General features: G+C 54.8%; 4 protein-coding genes across 4 annotated transcripts; 2 read left to right on the top strand and 2 right to left on the bottom strand.

Annotated features, from left to right (window-relative positions):
- Positions 1-158: 158 nt before the first annotated feature.
- On the top strand, positions 159-9,119 carry MONBRDRAFT_30761 (uncharacterized protein; the record flags this gene model as incomplete). The annotated part of the gene is made up of 34 exons (XM_001742507.1): positions 159-309; positions 476-589; positions 691-752; positions 866-934; positions 1,053-1,142; positions 1,315-1,410; positions 1,555-1,713; positions 1,833-1,932; positions 2,042-2,127; positions 2,335-2,494; positions 2,653-2,698; positions 2,796-3,082; positions 3,177-3,283; positions 3,407-3,539; positions 3,665-3,716; positions 3,780-3,822; positions 3,967-4,044; positions 4,147-4,240; positions 4,703-4,796; positions 4,943-5,072; positions 5,189-5,371; positions 5,567-5,632; positions 5,663-5,829; positions 6,068-6,242; positions 6,377-6,537; positions 6,654-6,792; positions 6,911-7,015; positions 7,128-7,181; positions 7,269-7,406; positions 7,540-7,696; positions 7,803-7,932; positions 8,033-8,093; positions 8,256-8,318; positions 8,457-9,119. 34 exons carry the CDS (start codon positions 159-161, stop codon positions 9,117-9,119), a joined length of 4,413 nt encoding a protein of 1,470 aa, XP_001742559.1.
- Positions 9,120-9,519: 400 nt separating this feature from the next.
- MONBRDRAFT_35439 (uncharacterized protein) lies at positions 9,520-11,158 on the bottom strand (the record flags this gene model as incomplete). The annotated part of the gene is made up of 4 exons (XM_001742052.1): positions 10,992-11,158; positions 10,878-10,907; positions 10,733-10,779; positions 9,520-10,624 (listed from the first exon to the last, which is right to left on the bottom strand). The coding sequence occupies exons 1-4, from the start codon at positions 11,049-11,051 to the stop codon at positions 9,520-9,522; spliced, it is 1,242 nt and encodes a 413-aa protein (XP_001742104.1). The 5' UTR covers positions 11,052-11,158.
- An 821-nt stretch (positions 11,159-11,979) lies between these two features.
- Positions 11,980-12,985, bottom strand: MONBRDRAFT_21933 (uncharacterized protein; the record flags this gene model as incomplete). Its single annotated transcript, XM_001742051.1, has 5 exons — positions 11,980-12,015; positions 12,187-12,274; positions 12,432-12,517; positions 12,623-12,697; positions 12,842-12,985. The coding sequence occupies 5 exons, from the start codon at positions 12,983-12,985 to the stop codon at positions 11,980-11,982; spliced, it is 429 nt and encodes a 142-aa protein (XP_001742103.1).
- A 2,828-nt stretch (positions 12,986-15,813) lies between these two features.
- MONBRDRAFT_4822 (uncharacterized protein) lies at positions 15,814-20,054 on the top strand (the record flags this gene model as incomplete). The annotated part of the gene is made up of 2 exons (XM_001742506.1): positions 15,814-15,880; positions 18,589-20,054. The coding sequence occupies 2 exons, from the start codon at positions 15,814-15,816 to the stop codon at positions 20,052-20,054; spliced, it is 1,533 nt and encodes a 510-aa protein (XP_001742558.1).
- Between the last annotated feature and the right edge of the window lie 504 nt (positions 20,055-20,558).

Raw genomic sequence — 20,558 nt, 5'->3', positions numbered from 1 at the left:
CTCTCTCATTCATCTCTCTCTCATTCATCTTCATCTCACCAGCGGCGACTGAGAGATTCGCGTCCGCAGGTTGAGCTGCTAGGTGGCGAGGGGTCGGATTCGTGGCCGCGTTCGTGGGCTGGGGGTGCTTTGGCAGGGACCTCTTTGATCTGGTTAGCATGGATCAGGTGGAGGCGCAGGCGACCTTTCCTGCCGAGGGTCCGGCGGTCAAGCAGGAGTTTCGGCGCGAGCTCAAAGAGCTCAAGGATTTCGGGACGATCCTGCACAAGCTCGAGCGCCATGCGACCGCTCACAAACAAGCCAATGAGAGTGAGTTGCGCTTGGTGGGACCCGGTGCCAGTAGCGTCTGCCGGCCTTTGTGGTGCAACTGCAGTAATGCATCTCGTCCAAAGGGGAGCTTGGACTGTATGCACCCCACTCTGGCTCCCACGCCCGCCCACTCCATTGATCGCTGTCACCTTGCTTTCGCTTGCAGACGAGGCCGCATCCTCAGCCAAGTTGGCTGACACATTGGAGCAAACGTTTGCCAAGCTGGTAGCACTACCCACCCCCGATGACGACCGCTTGGCTGAAAACCTGCAGCTCTTAGGTGTGCCTTAGGGCCTGTCTCACGGCTCTGAACCGCGGTTGCCAACTGATCCCCGCCGAGCTGTGTGACTCATCTTCTTCTTCGACCTGGCACCTTCCCAGGCAATGCCATTGCCATGGGATTTTCCGTCATCCATGAGCTGGCTGAACGCAAGCGCAATCTGGTAAGCTTCCCAGTGACTGGTCTAATCCGCAAACCGGCACGCTGGTGCACCAGCCGCATGCTTGATCGTGAGCGCGCATTGACACAACAAGGGTACCTGCTGTGGGTGGCCAGGCGGCTGGACTTGAGCGAATGTGCAAGCACCTGCAAGACTTCAAGGACACTTACATCGGCAAGGCTCAGGTGAGTCAATCGAAACCAGCCTGTCCTCATGCAGCACAGCTGGCGTCATGTGCGCATTGCCGTGTTGCCGTGTTGCCGAGCTGCCTATGGCTAATGGCACTTGCTTCCATACCGGCAGACTCTTCTTGATGACTTTGAGAAGCGCGAGGAAGCTTACTACAAGGACATTGACAAGCAAATCAGCCGTCGCCACGGCGGCCATGCGCAGGTGCGCCGACACGTAAACTCCCACTTGGCTGTCCCTTCCAGCCTACCTCGCGTGTCTCGTGAGATGCGATGCAAGTGGTTGACAGCGTGAATCGGCATCTCACTCCCTTATTCCGTGGTGCAAATCCGTTCTGTATCCGTCACACACACACACACACACACACACACCACAGGACACTGACACCACTGAACAATCAAGGGCGCGTGCCCGTCTCATGCTGGCAGGCTTTGACTTCTCACAGCACATGGAAGAATGGGTGGACCAGCGGGTACAGGTCATCTCTCAGGAAGTTTGTACACCTGCGCACCCTTGCCTTGGATCCGCACCATCGCCCCTCTTTTGGACTCTTCAGTGCCATCCTGTACCAAGATTAATTTGACCAATCCATGTGCCTGGTGGGCCCCATGCGTAGATTCTAATGTACGTCCGCCACATCACCGCGTACCACGAAGGCTGTCTTGATCAGCTCCGTGCCCACGACGATCAGCTGCAACTGCACCAAAACACACACGACGAGGCCCTAAGTCGACTTCGGTCCAATCAAGACAGGCGTCAAACTGATCGACAAGCGGTACGGCTGTTCAAGGGCCCTTTCGTCTCAAACTGCATCATCCGCCTTGTCTTGCCTCCAATGCCTCGGCCATCCATGACTCATTTCCGACTGGACTCAACCTGTCGACCCCGAGCCAGCTTATGCGCGCCATAGAGCAACAAGTGTTACAAGGCGGCTTTGAGGATGTCCACCCCGAAGGCACTCTCATAACCGGCTACCTTTACTGGCATCGCAAAGGTCTGATTGGCTCGACAGCTTGTCATGCCCTCCTGTTTGCCCACCGCCCCCATGGCCACAGCTACAGCTCACGGCATGGCTCCTGTCCCAACATGCCTGATATCTGTAGGTGGTCTGACTGCATCCTGGGTTAGAGTCTATGCCACCTATGACCGCCCCTCTCAAATGATGAAACTCTTCGACGTAGCGAGCAATGTATGCATCCTTGCCTTTTGTGACCCGCGCTGCTAAATGCTGTCTGCATCGCTCATGGCGATGCAACTTGATTCCCTTCCTCTCAATCCGCACCTCTCCGGCTGCTGCTGACCCCGTTTGCCTTTTTCCACCACACCGGGCCTACCCGTTGACCCCTGTACATGATTGTCGTCACTTTGAATGAACATGATGCTTATACGCCTCTAGACACAGATTGAGGAGATGCAGATCGATAGCTGTGTGCAACGCTATAGCAGTGATACGGATCGCAAAAACTGCTTCGAAGTACACAACCGACAAGGCAATGCCTTCATGCTTCAGGCCCTGAACGCCACGGCTCGACAAAAGTGGATCGCAGCCATGGGCGGTGCGTGGCTGCCCCCCCCCCCCCCCCCCCAAAAAAAAAAAAAAAAATCGTGATTTGTTCTCCGGCCCAACATGCTACCGGACGTTGCATGCCACCTTCTCCTCTTTGTCCATGGTCTGATGGAAATAACCGTTTTTGTCTGCTGCCCCGTGTCATAGGCTTGTCACCAACCAAAACCATTCGACGCCGCAAGGTCAAACAAGCGTGAGTTCAGCCCAAGGGCTTGCCTGGATTTTCATGTTGAACTTCTTTCGCGATCATACTGATGATAAATCTGTCTTTTTGCTGACTGCAATTGCAGGATAGAAAAGTTTGAGTTGACACCACAAGCTGTCAGCTTTATACAACGGCTCATGTCACAGATTGAGCGGGACGGGTTGACTGAGCAGGGTATCTATCGCATCCCAGGCCAGACGTCCGTGTATACGCGCCTCGTCAACTCGGCCATCGAACGAGGCAAGGCTGTCAATCTGCAAGAGGTTGACATTGCCTCGTGTGCAAGTGCTTTGAAGCATTATTTGCGTGAGCTCGAGGAGCCGCTCATGACAACGGCATTGACGCCATTGTTTGTCAAAGCCATCGCATCTGGTACGCAGTCTGCCAGACCTCGTGTTTTGGTGGTACTGTGGATGGAGATTCTGTGTTTTTAAACCACGGCACAACTGCTGCGTCATCATATTAGGCTCCCAGGACGTGAATGAACTTGTCCCAAACCTCAAAGTGGCAGTTCAACGGTTACCGCCCCTCAACCGAAGCGTGGCCAAGCTCTTATTTCTGCACCTGCATAAAGTACGATCCTCCTTCGTTCACCAAGCGCCGTGCTTTAGCCCTCATGCCCATCGGCTTTCCACGCGTGGCCCCGCGCTCACATACCCAGCGCTTGCGGACATGTTTGCTTTGGTGGCCTCGTAGGTGGCTGAGCACAGTGATGCAAACAGCATGACAGCTGCCAACCTAGGCCGATGTTTTGGGCCAACGCTTTTTCGGGCAGGCCAAGGCGATATGACCTCCTCAATTGCTGATATGCAATACTATAATCGTGCTGGTACGATGCGTACTCAGCCTTGACTGATTAGGCTTGCAACCATGCAACTCCGGCGTGGCTGTGTTGAGCCCTTTAGTCTTCCCCACCGCCTCCGTCCTCACCCTTTGCTGATGCATCGATTGCAGCGGAACTGTTGGTCGAGCATGTCAAGCCCATTTTTGACGTGGGGTCCGAAGAGTGAGTTCGCCTACCTAGCCGAGTGTTTCAATGGTCGAAAAACTGACGAATGCTCTTCTGCAGAAGTTCGCCGTCGTTGCCCCAGACTGCTGCCGCCGTGCCCCCGGTTCGTATCGCAGCAGCAGCAGCAGGCCATCCCTAGTACTGTGCTTGACAACAGCCTGTGGTCTGGCGTTGATCAATTTTTGACTGACTGAATGGGCCTCGGCCGGCTGCCGGCCGAACCTCTTTATTTGATTTTTTTGTTTAGAAACGAGCATTGGCACCGCCTCGCCCGCCACCCTACGTTGCCAACGATGAGGAAGAAGCTGAGGCTGACACGGCCGTGGTGAGGTCATGGCTCAAAAGGCTTGATGATGCTTTGTTTTTGGTTTGCTTCTGGTGTGTGCTCATTTTCTTGCCTATTGAACTCTTCTCGGCTGTGATCCAGCTGGCACGCACAGCGTGTGTGCGCGCGCTGTACGACTGCGAAGGTGATGCCGAGGATGAGCTTTCGTTCATGGCCGGCGACCTTATCATCGACGGTCAGTACCACGCGAGGGAGATGAAGTTTTTTTTCCGTGTTCTTTACGGTGCTCACTTGATCTCACGGTGCGGCTGGTAGTTCAAGAAGATCCAGACGAAGATGAATGGCTTTATGGACAACTTCAGCGCACCGGTGCCGAGGGCTTGTTTCCGTCCGCGTTTGTTGTATGGCTCGACACGGCTGGCAACCCAATAACATGAAGCGCCGTGCTACCGGCAGACACCCATTTCGTCAGCCATCGGCGCAGATGAGCTGGCCAAGTAGGAGAGTATATCATTGTAAATGCACACGTGTGGCGAAATTTCGCACAGCAGGACTTGAGCAGCTTTGGAATATTCTTGAAGCGACATCTTCTGTTAAATAACCACCAGCACAGCACCTCTCAGTCCCTCTCGCTTTTTTGAATCCAACACATCGTCCAAGCGCTTGTCGCGCTGATTTCGAATTCTGATGCTGTCAGTCAAACATAAAATAAAGTCTGACAAACATCACATGGTCGCTTCGTGCCGCATGGCTCGTGCTCTCTCTCCTCTCTCTCTCTCTCTCTCTCAATTGTCAGCGTGCGCGTGGTTCGGGAACGGACGGCAGCGGGGCAATACGGCAGTGCCAGCAACGCCTGGTATAGGAGGCCCTTGTATGCGTTGGGCTGTAGTATAGTACACGTGCAAACGGTTGCTTGATTGTGGCGTCATATCCCAAGTACTGCCATCATGGATGCGGCCGCTTTGTTGAGTGACTTGACGACTCGCTGCTTCGAGGATGCCGAGCCGTCAGAGATGCAGGTGGCGCTCACCTGTGAAGCTCTCGTGGATCATGGTCTCCTACAGCGTGTAAGTTTATGAAATAGTTGTATATCCAGCATGACTGATTTTGGTGCACCTGACTTGGGCGTGTGGAACCCGGCTGGCACATCCCTCACGCCTCTGGAATGCTTGCGACACATCAGCTCGATGGCACGGATCCGACTGTCATCCGCTGGAGCAAACGCCTCAATAGCAGTCTTAATGCCTCAAGCAACCCGGGCTCGGGCAGTCTGCGTCTGCTTCGAGCGACGCTGATTAGCTGTAACCCACTCACGTTTTACACCAATTGCCTCAACTGGACCAAGTTGCTTCTGCGACCTGCTTCGGTATGGCTCTTGCTTTCAGATCTAGTCCCGAGCTGCCGGCTATCCAGAAGCATTGACGAGCGCAGGCTCATTATGATGCGGAGGTTTTTTTTTTCTTTCTTTAGCGGTCATTGGCTTAAATGTCGCGAAAAATAAGTCTTGACTAATTAGCATCCTGCTCATCACACTACTGCGCTGCGACGCGTTTTTGTATAGCATGGCGCACTGCTTGATACGGATATCTGCGTCGTCCTCGTTGACATCTTGGCGACGGCTAGTCAGGTGCGTCCTTGTTCTTACCCTTGCCCGCAGCGATCTCTGCCCGATGCATGTTTGCGCAAGCACGTCGCTCCTCCTTCCTATCATTGCCACTTGTCTCAAGCATTTTTGCTCTTCCTCGGCTGGTTCTTTTCCGGCAGCATCAAGAACTACGTCGCGACCTCGGCGCGCAAGTTTTGCCCAACTTTCTCAAAGACTTTGTGCGCACAATGGACTCGCACATGGCGAGCCTGATACCAGAACACCTTTTGCTTCTGGCAGCATGCTGCCGCCACTTTGCGGGAGCCAGCAAGGCCGTCGCTGGCCGCGTTCGTGCGCTCATTCTCCGCCGTTTCCTTGCCCCGTGTACTCGTGACTTAAGTAACGTATGTGCTTCGTCTGCTTGACAAAGTCCTTATTCATGCACAGCCATGCTCTCCTCGTGGCATCTTGATGTAGCCCCCGCTCGGTCTCTCCGGCTCTCTCTCCAGCTCGCTCACAAAACCGCTCTTCCTCTCTCTCCGTGAAGGCGCTAAGTGCATGTTTTGCGGCGACAGCCAGCTGCATTACCTCCAAAGACGCTCAAACATTCTGGGCTGCTCTTCTTGAGGAAACAGTTATTGTGTGCACTCAGGTGCGTGCCTCATATGCGCCTTTGAAAAGCAGTTGTCTGCCAGATGCTTCTTACTTGACGTACACCGTTCTTCCCTCTGGCCACCTGTGACTGTCTCAGCACCTGCCTCACGTTGATTATTTTCATTGCATCAGATGGGTAACGAACTTTTGCCTGGGTTGGTGGACGGCCATCGCAACCAAGACCTGCCACCCGACTATGCATCGCTGCCGCTAGCCCAAGCCGAGCCACGTCGCACCCAAGAGTTGCTGCTCTTGATCCAGGGCCTATTAACGATCGTCGCCGTGCTCCTACGGTGTGTGCCTTTGCTACATCCGCCTCGAACCACCCTCTTTCTGTACAATATACTGCGTCTAAGGGACATACGCCCTGGTGTGTGTGCCGACATTTGTCATTTGGATCGATAAATAGAGCCCCGACTGGTTCCTGCGTGGACGTGCATACCAACCTTCTCGGCCGTCTGCTCTCGGGCATCTTTGCTGTTGACTGGCATCGAGCTGCCACCTTGCGAGCGTCTGGTTTGCGCCGCACCCTCGTTAGCCATCATATTGTAAGTGTTGCAGCACAGCACATGTCGAAAGGCATGCTTGACAGCGCGTTGCTCACGACTAGCTCTGTGGACCCATTCACCTGCATGTAAAATTGTCAACTTGTAACCTCTCGTGTAGACCAAGCTGCACACCTGCGCTGGACACGTTCTAGCTGCTATCGCGGATGCATCACCCATGCTGTGCTTGCGAGTCATGAGTTGCGCCTTGCCAAGCTTGAATACGGTGCGCTCGGGCGATGCAGCGCTGCCCCTAGACGCTGCAAGCCGCATTCTCATCTCTCTGTTCTATTTTGATACTCGATCTCTATCCCTAAACCTGACAATAACGCCTACAGAGTCTAGCCATCTTCGTAGCCGAACTGTTACCCGTCCCCACCTGCGATGGCGAGGTCTGTGATACCCAAGGCTTTTTGATTCGGGTGCCTTGATTGCAGATGTCTCATGGCCGTAATGGCACTTTTGGTGTTATATCACAGGTAATCGCAGTGGCACTTGATAGCGTGTGGCGTAGCCTACAAGGCTGCCCCATGCTGCTCGAAGCCGTGGCCGCGGAAGAGCTCGCGGCGCTAGTTCAGACCTGCTGCCAAGCCTCGACGGCCATTGAGCACAGCGAGGTAGGTCGTAATTGCACAAGCTGATGAGAGCTGGAGACTGCAGCGACAAGTGCGCCCATACACCTCCACGCGGCCACTCTTGACGGTTTTTTTTTCTTTTTCTTTTCTCTTTCGTTTCGGCTGCTGAATATAGCTGTCGCTGGATGCTAAAGCCATCAACACCGGTCTGGTGCAGCGGAAAAAGGGCGGCAAGCGCACCGTGTCTGCCCACAATTCATCCGCAGGACCCATCAACTTCACTCGTCAGCGGCCTCGCAGCAACGCTCGGCTCTTTGTGACAGCCCTCCGAGGTATGTCAACGCCACCTGCGGCTCTGCTGCTCCGGCAGACGTCATTGAGACGGATGATACGATATATTCCTGCCGCTGATCAATTTTTTTGCTGGCTGATTTGCAGTTTTGGAAGCGATCGTGACTGCAACTCCAGTCGTTGCCACCAAAGTGAGCCAAAAGATTGGTTATCATGCGCGCATCAGTAGCAAGCTTGCTGGCTCCCTGCATCCACCGATCCCTTTCGATGACCCCACGTTCGTATATGCTCCCGCCCAAGCACGTTGCATGGCACAAACAGCGCTGGCTCAGGCACGCAGACACATCTTACCCTCCCCTTTTGTTTCGGTCATGCAGTGTCCGAGTAGCCACCTATCGCCTTTTGGCACGCTGCGCCGTGGCTATTCCCGCAATGAGCGTACGTCCTTTACCTATTTGCTAGATGTTTGTTTGTTTTTGTTGATTTGGTCAATTAAGGTCGCAGTTTGCGGGCGGTATGACATCTGTCAGCGGTTCTCTGCGTCATCAAACATCCTTGATCATCTAATCTGATGGCTGTGTCTGTTGTGTTGCTGAGTAGGCGGACTTTGCAAATGCCGCTGTGTCAGCTCTGCAACGAGGCACTCTCGATGTCATGATTGAGGTTTGACGTTCTTGCTGCATCCTCGCTCTGCTTTTCCAATCGGATCGGCTCGCAAACATGAGTTGGTCAGCGATCATGCGCTATTTTCGCTGGCGAGCCGCATTTGTTCACCTGCAATTTTCCGATGGTGGGCCTCAGGTTCGCGCTGCGTGCCAGGATCATTTATTCATGCTGGACGGTGTCCTGAAGCCGCGCAGTCCTGCCGTACGCGTTCCTGCCACCGCAGTTGTGGCAACACTGGCTGAGGACAGCTCCGCTTCTGCTGCGCCAACGGACGGTCGCGCGCCCACAGCGGCGCTGACAACACCCTTAGACTCATCCTTCGCCCAAAATTTGTCAGACACTACGCCGACGAATACAGAAGCGCCCCCTGCCCAAACTGAACCCTTGGCCCAACACGAGCCTTTGGCCCATCACCCTGCAGCCATCACCGCGTCTAGCCCCCAACGCTCCGTCCTGGCTCCTTCCACTTCTAGTGCAGTTACACCCGCCGACCCGACAGCTGGCATGACAACACCGACAGTGTCGACAGCCTCTGCAGCGGAAACACAAGCAGAAAAGACTCCTGACACTACTGGGATGCCCGAACCCAAGTTGCCCAAGGTCGAGGCTCCCGTCGCTGAGTTCACTGATGTAGACACCACTACGGTTGAGGCGACTGCCTCTGAAGTCGCTCACTCGGCGCCGCCTGACGCCCAGTCGCAACTCAGTGCAGTAGGCACTGAGTTGGAGGACAGTGATGTCGAGTTTGGAGATGATGATCTCGTTGATGCCGATCCAGATTCGGCTGATGAAGCATAAGCGTACCTTTGCCTTGTTTCGGTCTGTACATCCTGTCTCAAATTGAAACACATTCATTGATATGTAACACTACTGCGCTGGTTTGAATCCCATATGTTGCATAGCCATTGTGAATGCGGGCTCAGTTGCGGCTTGCTTCAATTATTTGTGTTAACCCAGTGCTTACTCCCTCGCTTGCCTGCGTCTTCCCGCCACGGGTGTCAAATCTACTGCGGAGGAGTGCCCTGATATGCACCCTGCATGCCCGCCACAGCTTGATAGTAGGAAGGAGGCGCCATGGGAGGTGGTGCTGTCGGAAGACGACCCTGTGACACCGCGTGTGCATGGCCAGGTGGTCGACAAGTCAGACTTCTTGGTCAACTCCCCTCAAAAATCACTTGACATCGTCGGGCAATGGTACTCACCAGTTTTTGCGCGCATGTAACGCAGGTTCCGTCAGGGAGTGTGTTCTTCTTGTTGCAGCGCCAGCTATAGTGCCATCGATTCGAGAACAACAATGAGCAGGGGCACATTTGCTGGGTGCTTGGAAGCTTGTGCAGGATCGTACCACTTTTGCTTGGGATCGAGCGGGATACCGCCCGGTCCGACAGGCCCCTAGCATGGAATTCAACCCAAACATTCGATAAGGACGCGGACGTGCCAGTGGATTGGGAGACGAGATTAGTGTTGCGGGCTTGGAGCTGAACGAAAGAGGCCGAACCTGGGGCCGTGACCGTTGAGGCATGGGTGCGCCCGATTTGAGTGCTGCCAAGCGGGCAGCGACATCATCGTCCATATCCTGGTCATTTCCCCCCGTATCCCTGCTGCCGGTAGGACGCTTGCTACCTTGGGGCTCGCCACGCCCGCCGCCACGCCCTCCACCATGTCCGCCGCGTCCACCGCCACGTCCACCGCCACGTCCGCCGTACTGACCAGCATGTGCTCCTTCATGACCGCGACTAGACGTGGGAGGTGGGACAAAATTCGGCGCCATGCCAGGTGGGGCCATGCCAGGTGGGGCCATGCCAGGTGGGGCCATGTTAGGTGGGGCCATGCCAGGTGGGGCCATGCCAGGTGGGGCCATGCCAGGTGGGGCCATGCCAGGTGGGGCCATGCCAGGTGGGGCCATGCCAGGTGGGGCCATGCCAGAAAACGGTGGTTGATGTGGCTCAAAGTGTGGCGGGGCTTCTGAAAGCCCGGGGGGCGGCATGACGGGCATTGGGGGTAGGTGTGACATGCCCGAAGGTGGGGCGACCATGTTGGGACGTTGCACTATTGGAGCGATACCACCACGGGGGAGCTGGAAGCTGCTCGGAGCCATCAGAGTGGAAGGTCCACTGGTTGGTGCGTTGGTGTTGGACAGGGCAGGAGGTGCATCCACGCCCATTTCTACTGAATTGATTGGTTCCGAAGGCTCTGGCCTTGTCCGAGGGGGTGAACGGGTCGTGCGCACTCGCGATGCAGGTTTAGTCGGGACCTTCCATTGCGTTTCATCTGTGTGAATGTTCCAAAAATACACATCATTCCTACACACAGAAGGAGGCCGATGTGCGCACGGTTTGACCCGAATAAGTTACACGGACATCGAGGAGCTGATTTTTGCCAACGCTTTGCATGTGCGAATCGTGACACACGTTTGAACCTCAATAACGGCATGCCAACCGTCAGGGAGATCATCCTCCTGTAGCACAGTGACACGCCCGTTTGTGAGAGCAACGCGACTAGCAAACAGGCCGGGATCTTTCGCTGGTGACAGGCTTGGGTTGTGCCACTACTTACAAATGGATTGAACGCCTTCTTTTTGCCGACCTAAGTGGTTGTGCCGATACATGGGATGGGGCACCAAGTGAGGAGGCCACCCGCGAGCTCGGGCCGTTGCAATTAGTTTCTGACCTTGAGGATACCTCGCTTGGCGAGGCGTGCGGCCAGTGCTGGCGGCAACGAGGCAGCCATGATATACGATTCTCCCACGCGCCGTTATTGCCCCAATTCGCCTCTCTCCAAGATGTGTCGGGTCGGTGCGACGGCTTCTTTTAAAAAAAAAAAACCAGGCCGTTCCCAGCCGCACAAAAATCGAAAATGTGTAGCATGTGTGTGAATAAAAGTGTATTTTTTGACGATTTTTTCTGTATTTTATTGTAATTATGGATTGAGAATCTGGCGAGCCAGCTGCCTTGGCCTGTGGCTTGCTGACCGTTGGATCGCCATGAGATTGGTTTGCGGCTCAAACTTCCAGCTTTCCTGTCAGGCTCTACGGAATTATCACTCTCGATCTTGAGCTTGAACGGTCAGCATAAGTTTGAATTTTTATGACCGTTTTTTTTTTTTTTTGGATTTGGTCCTGTCAAATTGCCTTTGATTCATTCAGCTTTCCGCCAAAGCTTAATCGCAGCAAACACACTTGTTCGGAGGCCCCTTGTTCGAGGTAAGCTGGGATGGATCATGATGGACCACATCACCTGCCACTGCCACACGCGCAAAGGTTGGATAAATCGAGTGCACGTGGCTCTGGCAGGACATTCGTGCTGTCTGGTCTGGTGCCTGCTCAAGAGGCGGGCGAATCAACCCATTTGTTAAACGAGGTCTGTTTGCACGAGAGCGAGCAACCGACACCCGACGCGAAAATTTTAGGCCTCGATTGAAGGGAACAACATTTAGGCATAGGCAAGTTATCATTGAATACACAGACGTCCATGCCTTGGCGCACGGGCGACGCGTCCTGCATAGCTCAGCGATGCAGGCATGCCCAACCGCGCCCAACACGAGAGAATAGAAGCGAAAAAGAAGAACGAACAAAGACATCAAGCCGAGCCCCGAAGTCACCGAGGGCATGGCAGGAGAGGCACGCATACCACCGGGGCTGTGTCCGACAAGGTGGCAGCTAAGACATTAGTTTCACAAACTCATCATAATCAATCTGTAATATGGCAGGGCAAGCACAATTACAAACGGGACGAGCAGGGGCAGGAAGTGAGGCCCGGAAGAGAACAGAGTAAGGTGAAGGATAGAGAGAGGGAGAGAGGAGAAAGAGAAAGGCGAAAGCGGAAAATTATGCGGCTTGCAGACGAGCGGATCCGGCAATACCAACCTCTCCGTCTCCATTGGCGTCGACAGCGTTGAGAATTTCCTCCACCTCCGCATTGGTGGGACGGTGATCTAGTTTCTCCAGCATGGATCTGTAACGAGCGAGCGCGCAGGACCTGGTGAGCTCACCAGGTGGATGTCAAACTTGAAACCTCCCGCCCCTCCAAAAAAACAAAAACCAACAACAAACAAACCGCAGACAGATGGTTTGCTTTTGAACGAGCGTAATGAGAGTCAAAAGTCACGTACTTGAGTTCCTGGCGAGAAACGCTGCCCGAGCGGTCTGTATCAAAAGCTTTGAAAGCAATACGCAGATTTTCATCCGAGGTCGTTGTCTACGCGCGCGACGCGGTGAGTCAACATGTGGGGTGACACGGCATGACCGGTTCCGAAGGCCAGGCACCCCAGGGTTCGAGGTAAAGCAAGCATGGAGAACGAACAGGAATGAAGCGAGCCAGGCTTTCCAACAATTGGCTCATGTTGATATCGTTGGCATTGAAGCGATGGACTAGATCCTATCGCGGCAAACAGGCTCGTGAGGTAGACAGACACCAGGGAGGCTTGCACTCGGTCGAGGTAAACCATGCGTATGCCCGGCGCTAGGCCCAGACACATCAAACATGAAGGGACAAAGATGGTACATCAGCCTGAGGCCACACCTTGAAGGCAGAGGCAGGGAGGGACACGCCCAGGTTGCGCATCCATTCTTGGACAATTTCCGGCGCCAAAACGCCATCACCGATGGACTCGTCGTAAAAGGCGACGTCGAACCGAGTGATGTCTTCCTCTGTCAATCCACTCATTGCGGCTGATTTGCTCAAGGTCCTCGAGCCGTGCGTACGGGGCCTCCTGTGACTAGGAAAGGCAGTGTCAATGGGCCCTCAAGATTCCGATGAGAGACGAGCGCGCGAGCAGCTCGAATCAGCAGCAGCACCGTCGCCGTCGTCAAAAAGTGAGAGGGCGGATTTTTGGCTTTTTAAAAAAGAGAGAGATTTGAACGAAAAGGGATGACGAGGGACAAGTTGACGTGCACAGATGAGAAGATGCAGTTTTCAACTCGAACACAATGGTAAAAGTTGCAGAAAATAAATCGCAAGAAAGAACAGCCAAGTTGGCTTGCAAGCCAACTATTGCCATTTATGTTATTTAAGAGGATACGTCCAAAGTTGTTAAATTTGAATTACAGTGCTTGCGCGCATGCATGCTTTGGTTTGGGACGGGGCTGGGAGCTGGGAGCTGTGCCAAGTCGTTCGATCGACTGGCGAGCAGGGCTGCGCTGTGAGGGCTCGTGATGCCGAAGAAAGAGAGTCATCGTGGTGCTGGAGACGCAATGTCGACGTACTTTGCCATGCCATGCCATGCCGGACCTGTGGTTTGGCTGATCCCAACAGAAGCCGCCAGCCAGCACGGCGACATGAGCGAGCATCACAGCTTGGGTCGTGATGGTACGGTGTCGCTGCAGGCCACAATCACAATGAGATGGGACAGTCCTCATGATCATGCAGCCAGCATCGTGTCAGCAGTGCGCCGGCCTGGGCCCAAGCTGGTACTGGTGCAGGATAGTTCACTCGCAATTCGAGCAGCATACGGATGGGTCGCGTTCCTCACAACGCATCGACCCACATTCTCTGGATCGTTTGGCACGCACTGTGAGGTTGTGGGCTCGGCCGTACAAGGAAAGATATGGGACCACGACAGTCCCTAGCCGCCCCAAACCCCGTTCCAATTGACAAGCAATCAAAGAAGTTACTTGCACGATCAAGCTGTCGAGCTTGGGACAAGGCTGAGGCGATTCTCGGAAACGACCCCTGCCTTGTCCCGTTGGGGCTGCCGACCATGATGCACAAACACCTTGCGCATCCATCGCGTGCGCAGGCAACTATCAACGCCGTGGGTGATTTACTGATCACGAGCTGCGTCGAATCGAAAGCAGGGCAGGCATGCCTGACCCAAGTGGGTGCTTGACGTTTGATCATGCTTATAAAAGTGCGGAGCGTCCAGAAGTTTGGAGGCTTCCATGCCATTCCCTCGACGTTTCCATCATGGTGGGCCATGCCATCACGACCACGGCCAGAAGATGGGCTTCGGGTTGGTCGTGGCGTTGCGCCCTATTTGTGTAGAAGGTTTGGTCGTTTGGCACGAGTGATTCTGATCAATCAGCTGGTCCAAGCCCAACAATCCCGTTGCTCGACGGTGCATGCTCGAACGAGACGCATGACAGCCGACCACACAGGAGATGCGCTTCGCGGCCTTGCCCCACATGTATGCTCTTGATGAGCTGCGTTGTTGATGCCAAACGTCTTGAGAAATTCCGTCAACTGATCGCTCAAAGAGATGTTGGATGCCGCCAGCTTGGCAGACGTGGTTGGGCCTCAACGATGCCTCGCCAGGCCGTCGACGACTTTGTGCTTGGGACGGCACGCAGCCTCGGTTGGGATCATTATGGTATGGGTGTCAAACGTCAAGTGAATTTCTCTCAGATTGACGGGTGCACGCCCACGCAGGGCACTTGCGGGGCCTAACCCGAGCTTATTCAGTGGACCAGTCGGCTTTCAAATCAGATCGGACTGCAGGCCGCTGTGAACGTAGCTGCGGTAGGTACTGGTGTTTTTACGCTCGGGTCCATGGAGCAGGGCGGGAGCGGTTGTTCGCGCGCAAGCTGCCGGCTACTCGACAACGAGTTTCAGAGCTCCTGAACATTGTTCCCTTAGCCCAATCTTCTTCTTTTCTAAGAGCGGATGCAAGGATAATTACATATCCGGACTGATGATGAATCGACCTTCCATACCAACAGCCCAGGCAGATTGAGGAGGCATCCAGATGCAGTAGTATTGCATTCACATGTCAGATCGGATGTAGTAGCATCTCAGTTGGTTCTCTGGGCAAAGTTCATGGAATCGGGGAATTGCAGTGCACTGGACAGGTCGGGCCGAGTAATGACGACGACATCACCCGCCAGACTGCGGGCCCAGCGCGACGATCGAGCGACAGGGCTGCGGCTTTGAATGGTGCAGCACGCGCTCTGAAACACGCGCGAGCGGTTTTCCGTCTCAGGGATGCACTTGCTGCGCTTGTATCACTGGCCCATGCAGTTGCCTAGAATTCTCTGCAGCCACCCAAGTGCTGGGTGCGTGTTCGTCCCTGACCTGACCTAACCCCTCAGCACCCTTCGACACCCCACGTCTGTCCCGGGCATTCAGACCAAGATGAGTTTGATTGGTTTTGAAGTTCCTTTTCCTTTTTTTTTCAAACCAACAAAGGTATGTGTTGTTGCTGTTGTAATTGCTGTTGTTTCAAGAAGAAGAAGCAAAGTTAGAGCAACAACTTTGAAATGGCGCGCCAGCGCCAAAAAACAAAACAAAACACAACGCTCACAAGAGAGGAGGGGTGAAGAGTCATAGATGTGACAGTCACGTCTTCAAGCCAGGTGGGCGAGGGGGCAAGAATGGCGTTGGGTTTTGAAAGGTGCGCCGGGGGTAGTGACAGAACACCACTTTCAAAGATTCAAGACGCATGTTTGGACGAGGGAGCGACTGAGATTGAGATCCTTTTCAGGCATCAAGTATGCTGAAAACTGCACTATGCCTCAAGTATTTAGAAGAATGGGCGGGGTAGAGTTGGGGTTGACGCGATGGCGTGGGGCAAGCACGGGCACGAGACTTTGCGTCGGCTTGTCTCCAAGGCCGCCCGCTACCCAGGTGCAAAGGCACTTAGGCAAGGCGGGCGTTGTCTTGCCGTGTGAGGTCTTGAAATCGGCGGGGTGCCTGTTGGGCCGGTCGGGTGGTGGCTGTGCTGGTCCGGGTTGACTGGGGAGGTGTGTGTGTGTGTGTGTGTGTGTGTGTGTGTGCTGGCCCTAGTGTCTGGACAGGCCTGTCAATGGACCGGCCGCGTGCCAAATCATGTGTTCTCGGCTTTGCGCCTAGAGCAGTCAAAGGTCACGGAACATCAAGGTTTCAGCAACCAAGTTCAAGGACACACAACGAGTAGGCTGTCGGGACGGGCGATGGCTCCTGCCGTCCTGCCCTCGTGCACCTATTCTTGAACCCATGTCCGCGCTTGCTTGTTAAGTGAACAAGCAAGCACAGTTCAGGCCGCTGCCCAGCAACCCCCAATAAATCAAGCGCAATCTTCTTGTCCTTGGGTCGACAGCCTTGCTTGCGTGATGGTCCTGGCAGCGACCCCGGCATGGTGTTGGCGCCCTCCTTTCTGGCTAGCTCAGAAGCGCCAATCTCCTTTCTCTGACCCGCCCTTTCGCCTCTTCGACCATCTCAATGGGACTTTGTGTCCGTTCACTCGTTCCCTACGCAAGTGACCCCCCCCCCCCAATCGTTGATTTAAGAGAGCACGCGGATCGTGCATGAGCGCTGTGTGTAGTACGACTCGACTGATCCAAACCGATTGGTTCTGAAACTCTTGCAGGACGCGCTGTGGTGTCCTATTTGTCCCCTGACCCCTCGAGCCAGCCAATTCAAAAAAAAATAAAAAGGTCCCAACAACCGCTCGTGGTCCGGCTGCCATGCATGCACGCACAGTCGTAAAAACTTCTTGCTTCTGAATGATGACAATACGCACATCTCACAGCTTACGCTTTCTTTCGTCAAGCCCCAGCAAACTGCTTTTGACAATATGACGGCGCAACGAGTCATGCACCATTCAACACAGTGACAAGATGGTCGATGTCTCACGTCATGCGGCTCCTCGCGCGGTGGGCAGTACGACTGGTTCTCAAGTCTTTGATTGAAAACACGGCTCGTGCCCAGTCGTTTGCCAACTCGAGGTGCGCTCGTGTCCATGTCCCCCCTCCCAAGTAGTAAACTTTTTTGGTTGCAGCGCAAGAAGGTTTGTGCCCGCTCTCAGCCCGGGCTGCTGATCCGACCTGCACTCAGACCGGACCACGCCGACTCAGGAGCCAAGTGAGCCCATGGTTTGGCCCGAGCCCTCCATGAGGGACTTGAAGCACTGGAGCATGCCCCTTCTTCCTCTGATGAAAGCGCGCGTCAAATTCAGTGAAGACCATCTGAACCAGAACCACGACCGTGCACGCGCTCCATCTGGTCCTCGTGCCTGGACACGGGACCCCGAGTGTGTAAACCTTTGCAAGTCGTTCTTGCTATCACACTGCGCCATCTTGCATGCCTTGAAGAAACGCAGGCTGTTCAGAAACAAGCAGCCCGAGCGCCTCGTTGCTACCCTTGAAAGTACAGCCATGCGCTGAATTTCTTTCGTTGTTGTCTTTTTAAAAAAAAACCAGAAAATCAAAAAAATCAAAGCGCAGAACAAAGGAGGCTGGCTGCAGAGGGAGCGGACGAGCTTGCGAGTTTTCGACGTGGATCCCTTTGTTTTATGATGAAGAACGCGGGTCGCTCCTCGTTTTCAAAGCCCGAAACATGCATGCAACTCTTCAGCACGCACAAGCTGGCCCGGGTTTTTGCAACGCCCTGGGCAGTCTTTGAATTTGAAAATCGGGCTGCACTGTAGTAAGTCTCTTGCTCGCGCCTAGCCAGGTCCTTGCCTTCGTCAGGACCAGAGGCCAGCCGTTTCGAAGACACTGGCAAAGTCGTGGACGGGCGTTTGTCCTGCCCCGTCTAACCCCTGCCTTTGCCTCTTTGCCTTGCCCCGCTGTGGCATGTGCGTAACAACACCCCACCCGCGCGTTGGCTCGTGGTCGGGGCATATTCAAAAAAACCTGGAAAAAAGGTAGGGGACGGCATCGGGGCGGCCACCACCTTGTTGATTTGGGTTCTGTGGGTGATCACGTCAGCTTGAAAAAAACCCGCCCTCACGCAAGGGCAGCCCCAACACGAGGCCATGGGCACAGCGATGCCCCTACTTTTTGCCTTTTCTACTCATCACCTACCTCGCTCAATCCATGCTTGGGCCCCCATCAACTCAGCCCCCACCCCCCAAACGCTCCACCAAGGTACTCCAATGTAATCAATGAATGAGCCAGACCACCCCTCCTCTGCAACATCACGCTTCTGCCCCTCCTATATCCACCCCTACCCCCTCCCCTTCCCCACCCAAGCAAGCTTTACCGTTATGATCGTGGACATCCACGTCTTTTGCAAATCCACACACCAGATTAACCACACAATGTACATGTATGCACAACCATTAGCCCTTGTTGTTTGGGTGGTTTGACCTTGGTCTTTTTGGCGCTGATGCCCGCCGCAGCCGTCTTCATCTGGAATGCCAGCTCCTGTCCGTCGCATTTTTCTACTCGATTCAAAAGCCCTGAACAACTAGCATCTCTGAACATTCTTTGACGTTGTCATCGACCCTCTCCGGCCCAACCCTCTCCTCAACTTTGTCGCCATCAACTACACGTCCACTTGCATTGTCTACCTCGACGCGACCCATTGTTTTTATTGCACTTGCCCAAGCCTTGATTGCTTTGCTTGTGCAGCCTTCCCCCCCGTGGTGATTGTCCTGCGCACCTGGTGTCGTGCCAACCTCAGCCTCGGTGTGCCATTTTTCCGTGTGCCGATCGAGTGCCACTACCCAACCATCATCGCCACCATGCAGTCTACTCAGGTTGCCCGCCGCTCCAGCTGGGAGGCTCACAAGAACGAGGCCGCCTCGGACCAGGCTGGCTCGCCTCCCAAGCGCCACAAGCCTTACAACTTTGCCGACCTTGGCCCCTCCACCACCATTGTCAGCACGACCCTGCCCACAAACAGCAACAGCAACATGCGCGCCCGAACCTCTGCCTCCACCCGCCCTCTGCCCAAGCCCATGCCTTGCCCCACCTCGCACACCCAGCACAACGGTGTCGATGAGCTCCTTGATCTCATGGAGCGCCACCACCAGCCCAGCCTCAACACCTCTGCCATGGAGCGCGAGGACAGCGGCGTGGACATGAACACTGCCGCAACCCAGGCCACCGATGGCTACAGCTACATGGGTTGCAACGCTCTGCACAGCATCCTGCAGTGGCGTCCAGAGCAGCTCCTCATGCTTGACTGTCGTGCTGGCCTCGGTTTCAAGACGAGCTCAATCAAGGGTGCCGTCTCGGTTCAGTATTCGGGCCTCATGCTCCGTCGTCTCCGCAAGCAAGGCCACGTGCGCATCCAACTCAAGCACCTCCAGGTCAGCGACGAGGCTGCCGTGGCCAAGCGCTCCGACCCCAACACGCTCGTCGTGGTCTATGATGAAGACTCTACTGTTGTCGAGCCCGAAGGCAACGCCGCCATCTTGCTCCGCATCCTTGAGAGCGAGGGCGTCAAGGCCGTCTTCCTCAAGGGTGGTATCACCGCCCACCGCCGCCTCTACGCCCAGGACCTGACTGACACGGATACCTCCCGCCCCAGTGGCCGCGCCCACTTGCATCCCGTGCTCAAGGCCGTGCCCCGCCTGGCCACGGTGCCCGCCACTGTTGTCTTTGACCACTTGGTCCTCGGCAACCAGCATCAGGGTACTGACCCCGCCTTTTTGGCCCGCAACCGCATCACGCACGTCATCAACGTGACCGAGACACCCTTCGCCAATGGCCTGCCCAACCTCGTCCGCTGCATGCAGATCCCCCTGTTGGACGGTGCCCATCACGACCTGCTCTCAGTGGTTCCCGAGGCCCTTCGGTTCATCGAGGGCTGCCGACGCGAACACGGCCGCGTCCTCGTCTACTGCTCTAATGGCTACTCGCGCGCCGTGGCCGTGGTCATGGCCTACATGATGGCCACTCGGTCCTACAATTACGATGCCGCTCTGCAGCTGCTCCAGGCCATCCGCCCGCGCATTGCCCCCCACGACAGCTTCCTCAAGCAGTTGCGCGACTTTCAATCCTTCCTCAGTAACGCCCAGACACCCGAGCGTGACATCAAGCTTCGCCCCAGCGTCGGTGATGCTCGCCCTCGAGCCCTCTTCCGTAACTGAAAAGCACACGCGTGCACTTCTTGTTTAGGCAACTAGCTTGTTACACGACTTTGATTTGTCCTTTGAAACGATTTGCTCTATCCTCTTTGATTTGCTTCCTTTCTCATGAGCCGACGTCCCGTGTACTTGGAGTACGGGGCGGACTGGATGTAACTGCATGACTCGCTGACATCTGAGATGTCGCCGCCACCTTGTGGTTGTCATCTTCTTCTACTTGAGTTTTCTCTTTACTTGTTATCGACGATCTTGTTTTTTTTCTTGCACTCTGGTTAACTGCTGCTATTTTGGGCTTTCTCTGTTCATATGCCCCCTGACGCTCGCTCGAGCCGAGCATTACATGAAATTGACCAAAAGAACCAAAAAAAAAAAAAAAAATCCAATTGCCCATATCTGATCAAACTCTTTACACTACAACACAAGTCACACAAGCTCAACCGCTTTGAGCCTGGTTTTTTTGAAGAAGATTGAACAAGCGCGTACGTGTCTCGAGACCATGAGGAGTGT

Source organism: Monosiga brevicollis, genomic scaffold, assembly GCF_000002865.3.
Source record: "Monosiga brevicollis MX1 MONBRscaffold_2 genomic scaffold, whole genome shotgun sequence".
NCBI lineage: Eukaryota > Choanoflagellata > Craspedida > Salpingoecidae > Monosiga > Monosiga brevicollis.
The sequence above is the reverse complement of the archived record's forward strand: the minus strand, read 5'-3'. Positions and strand labels throughout refer to the sequence as shown.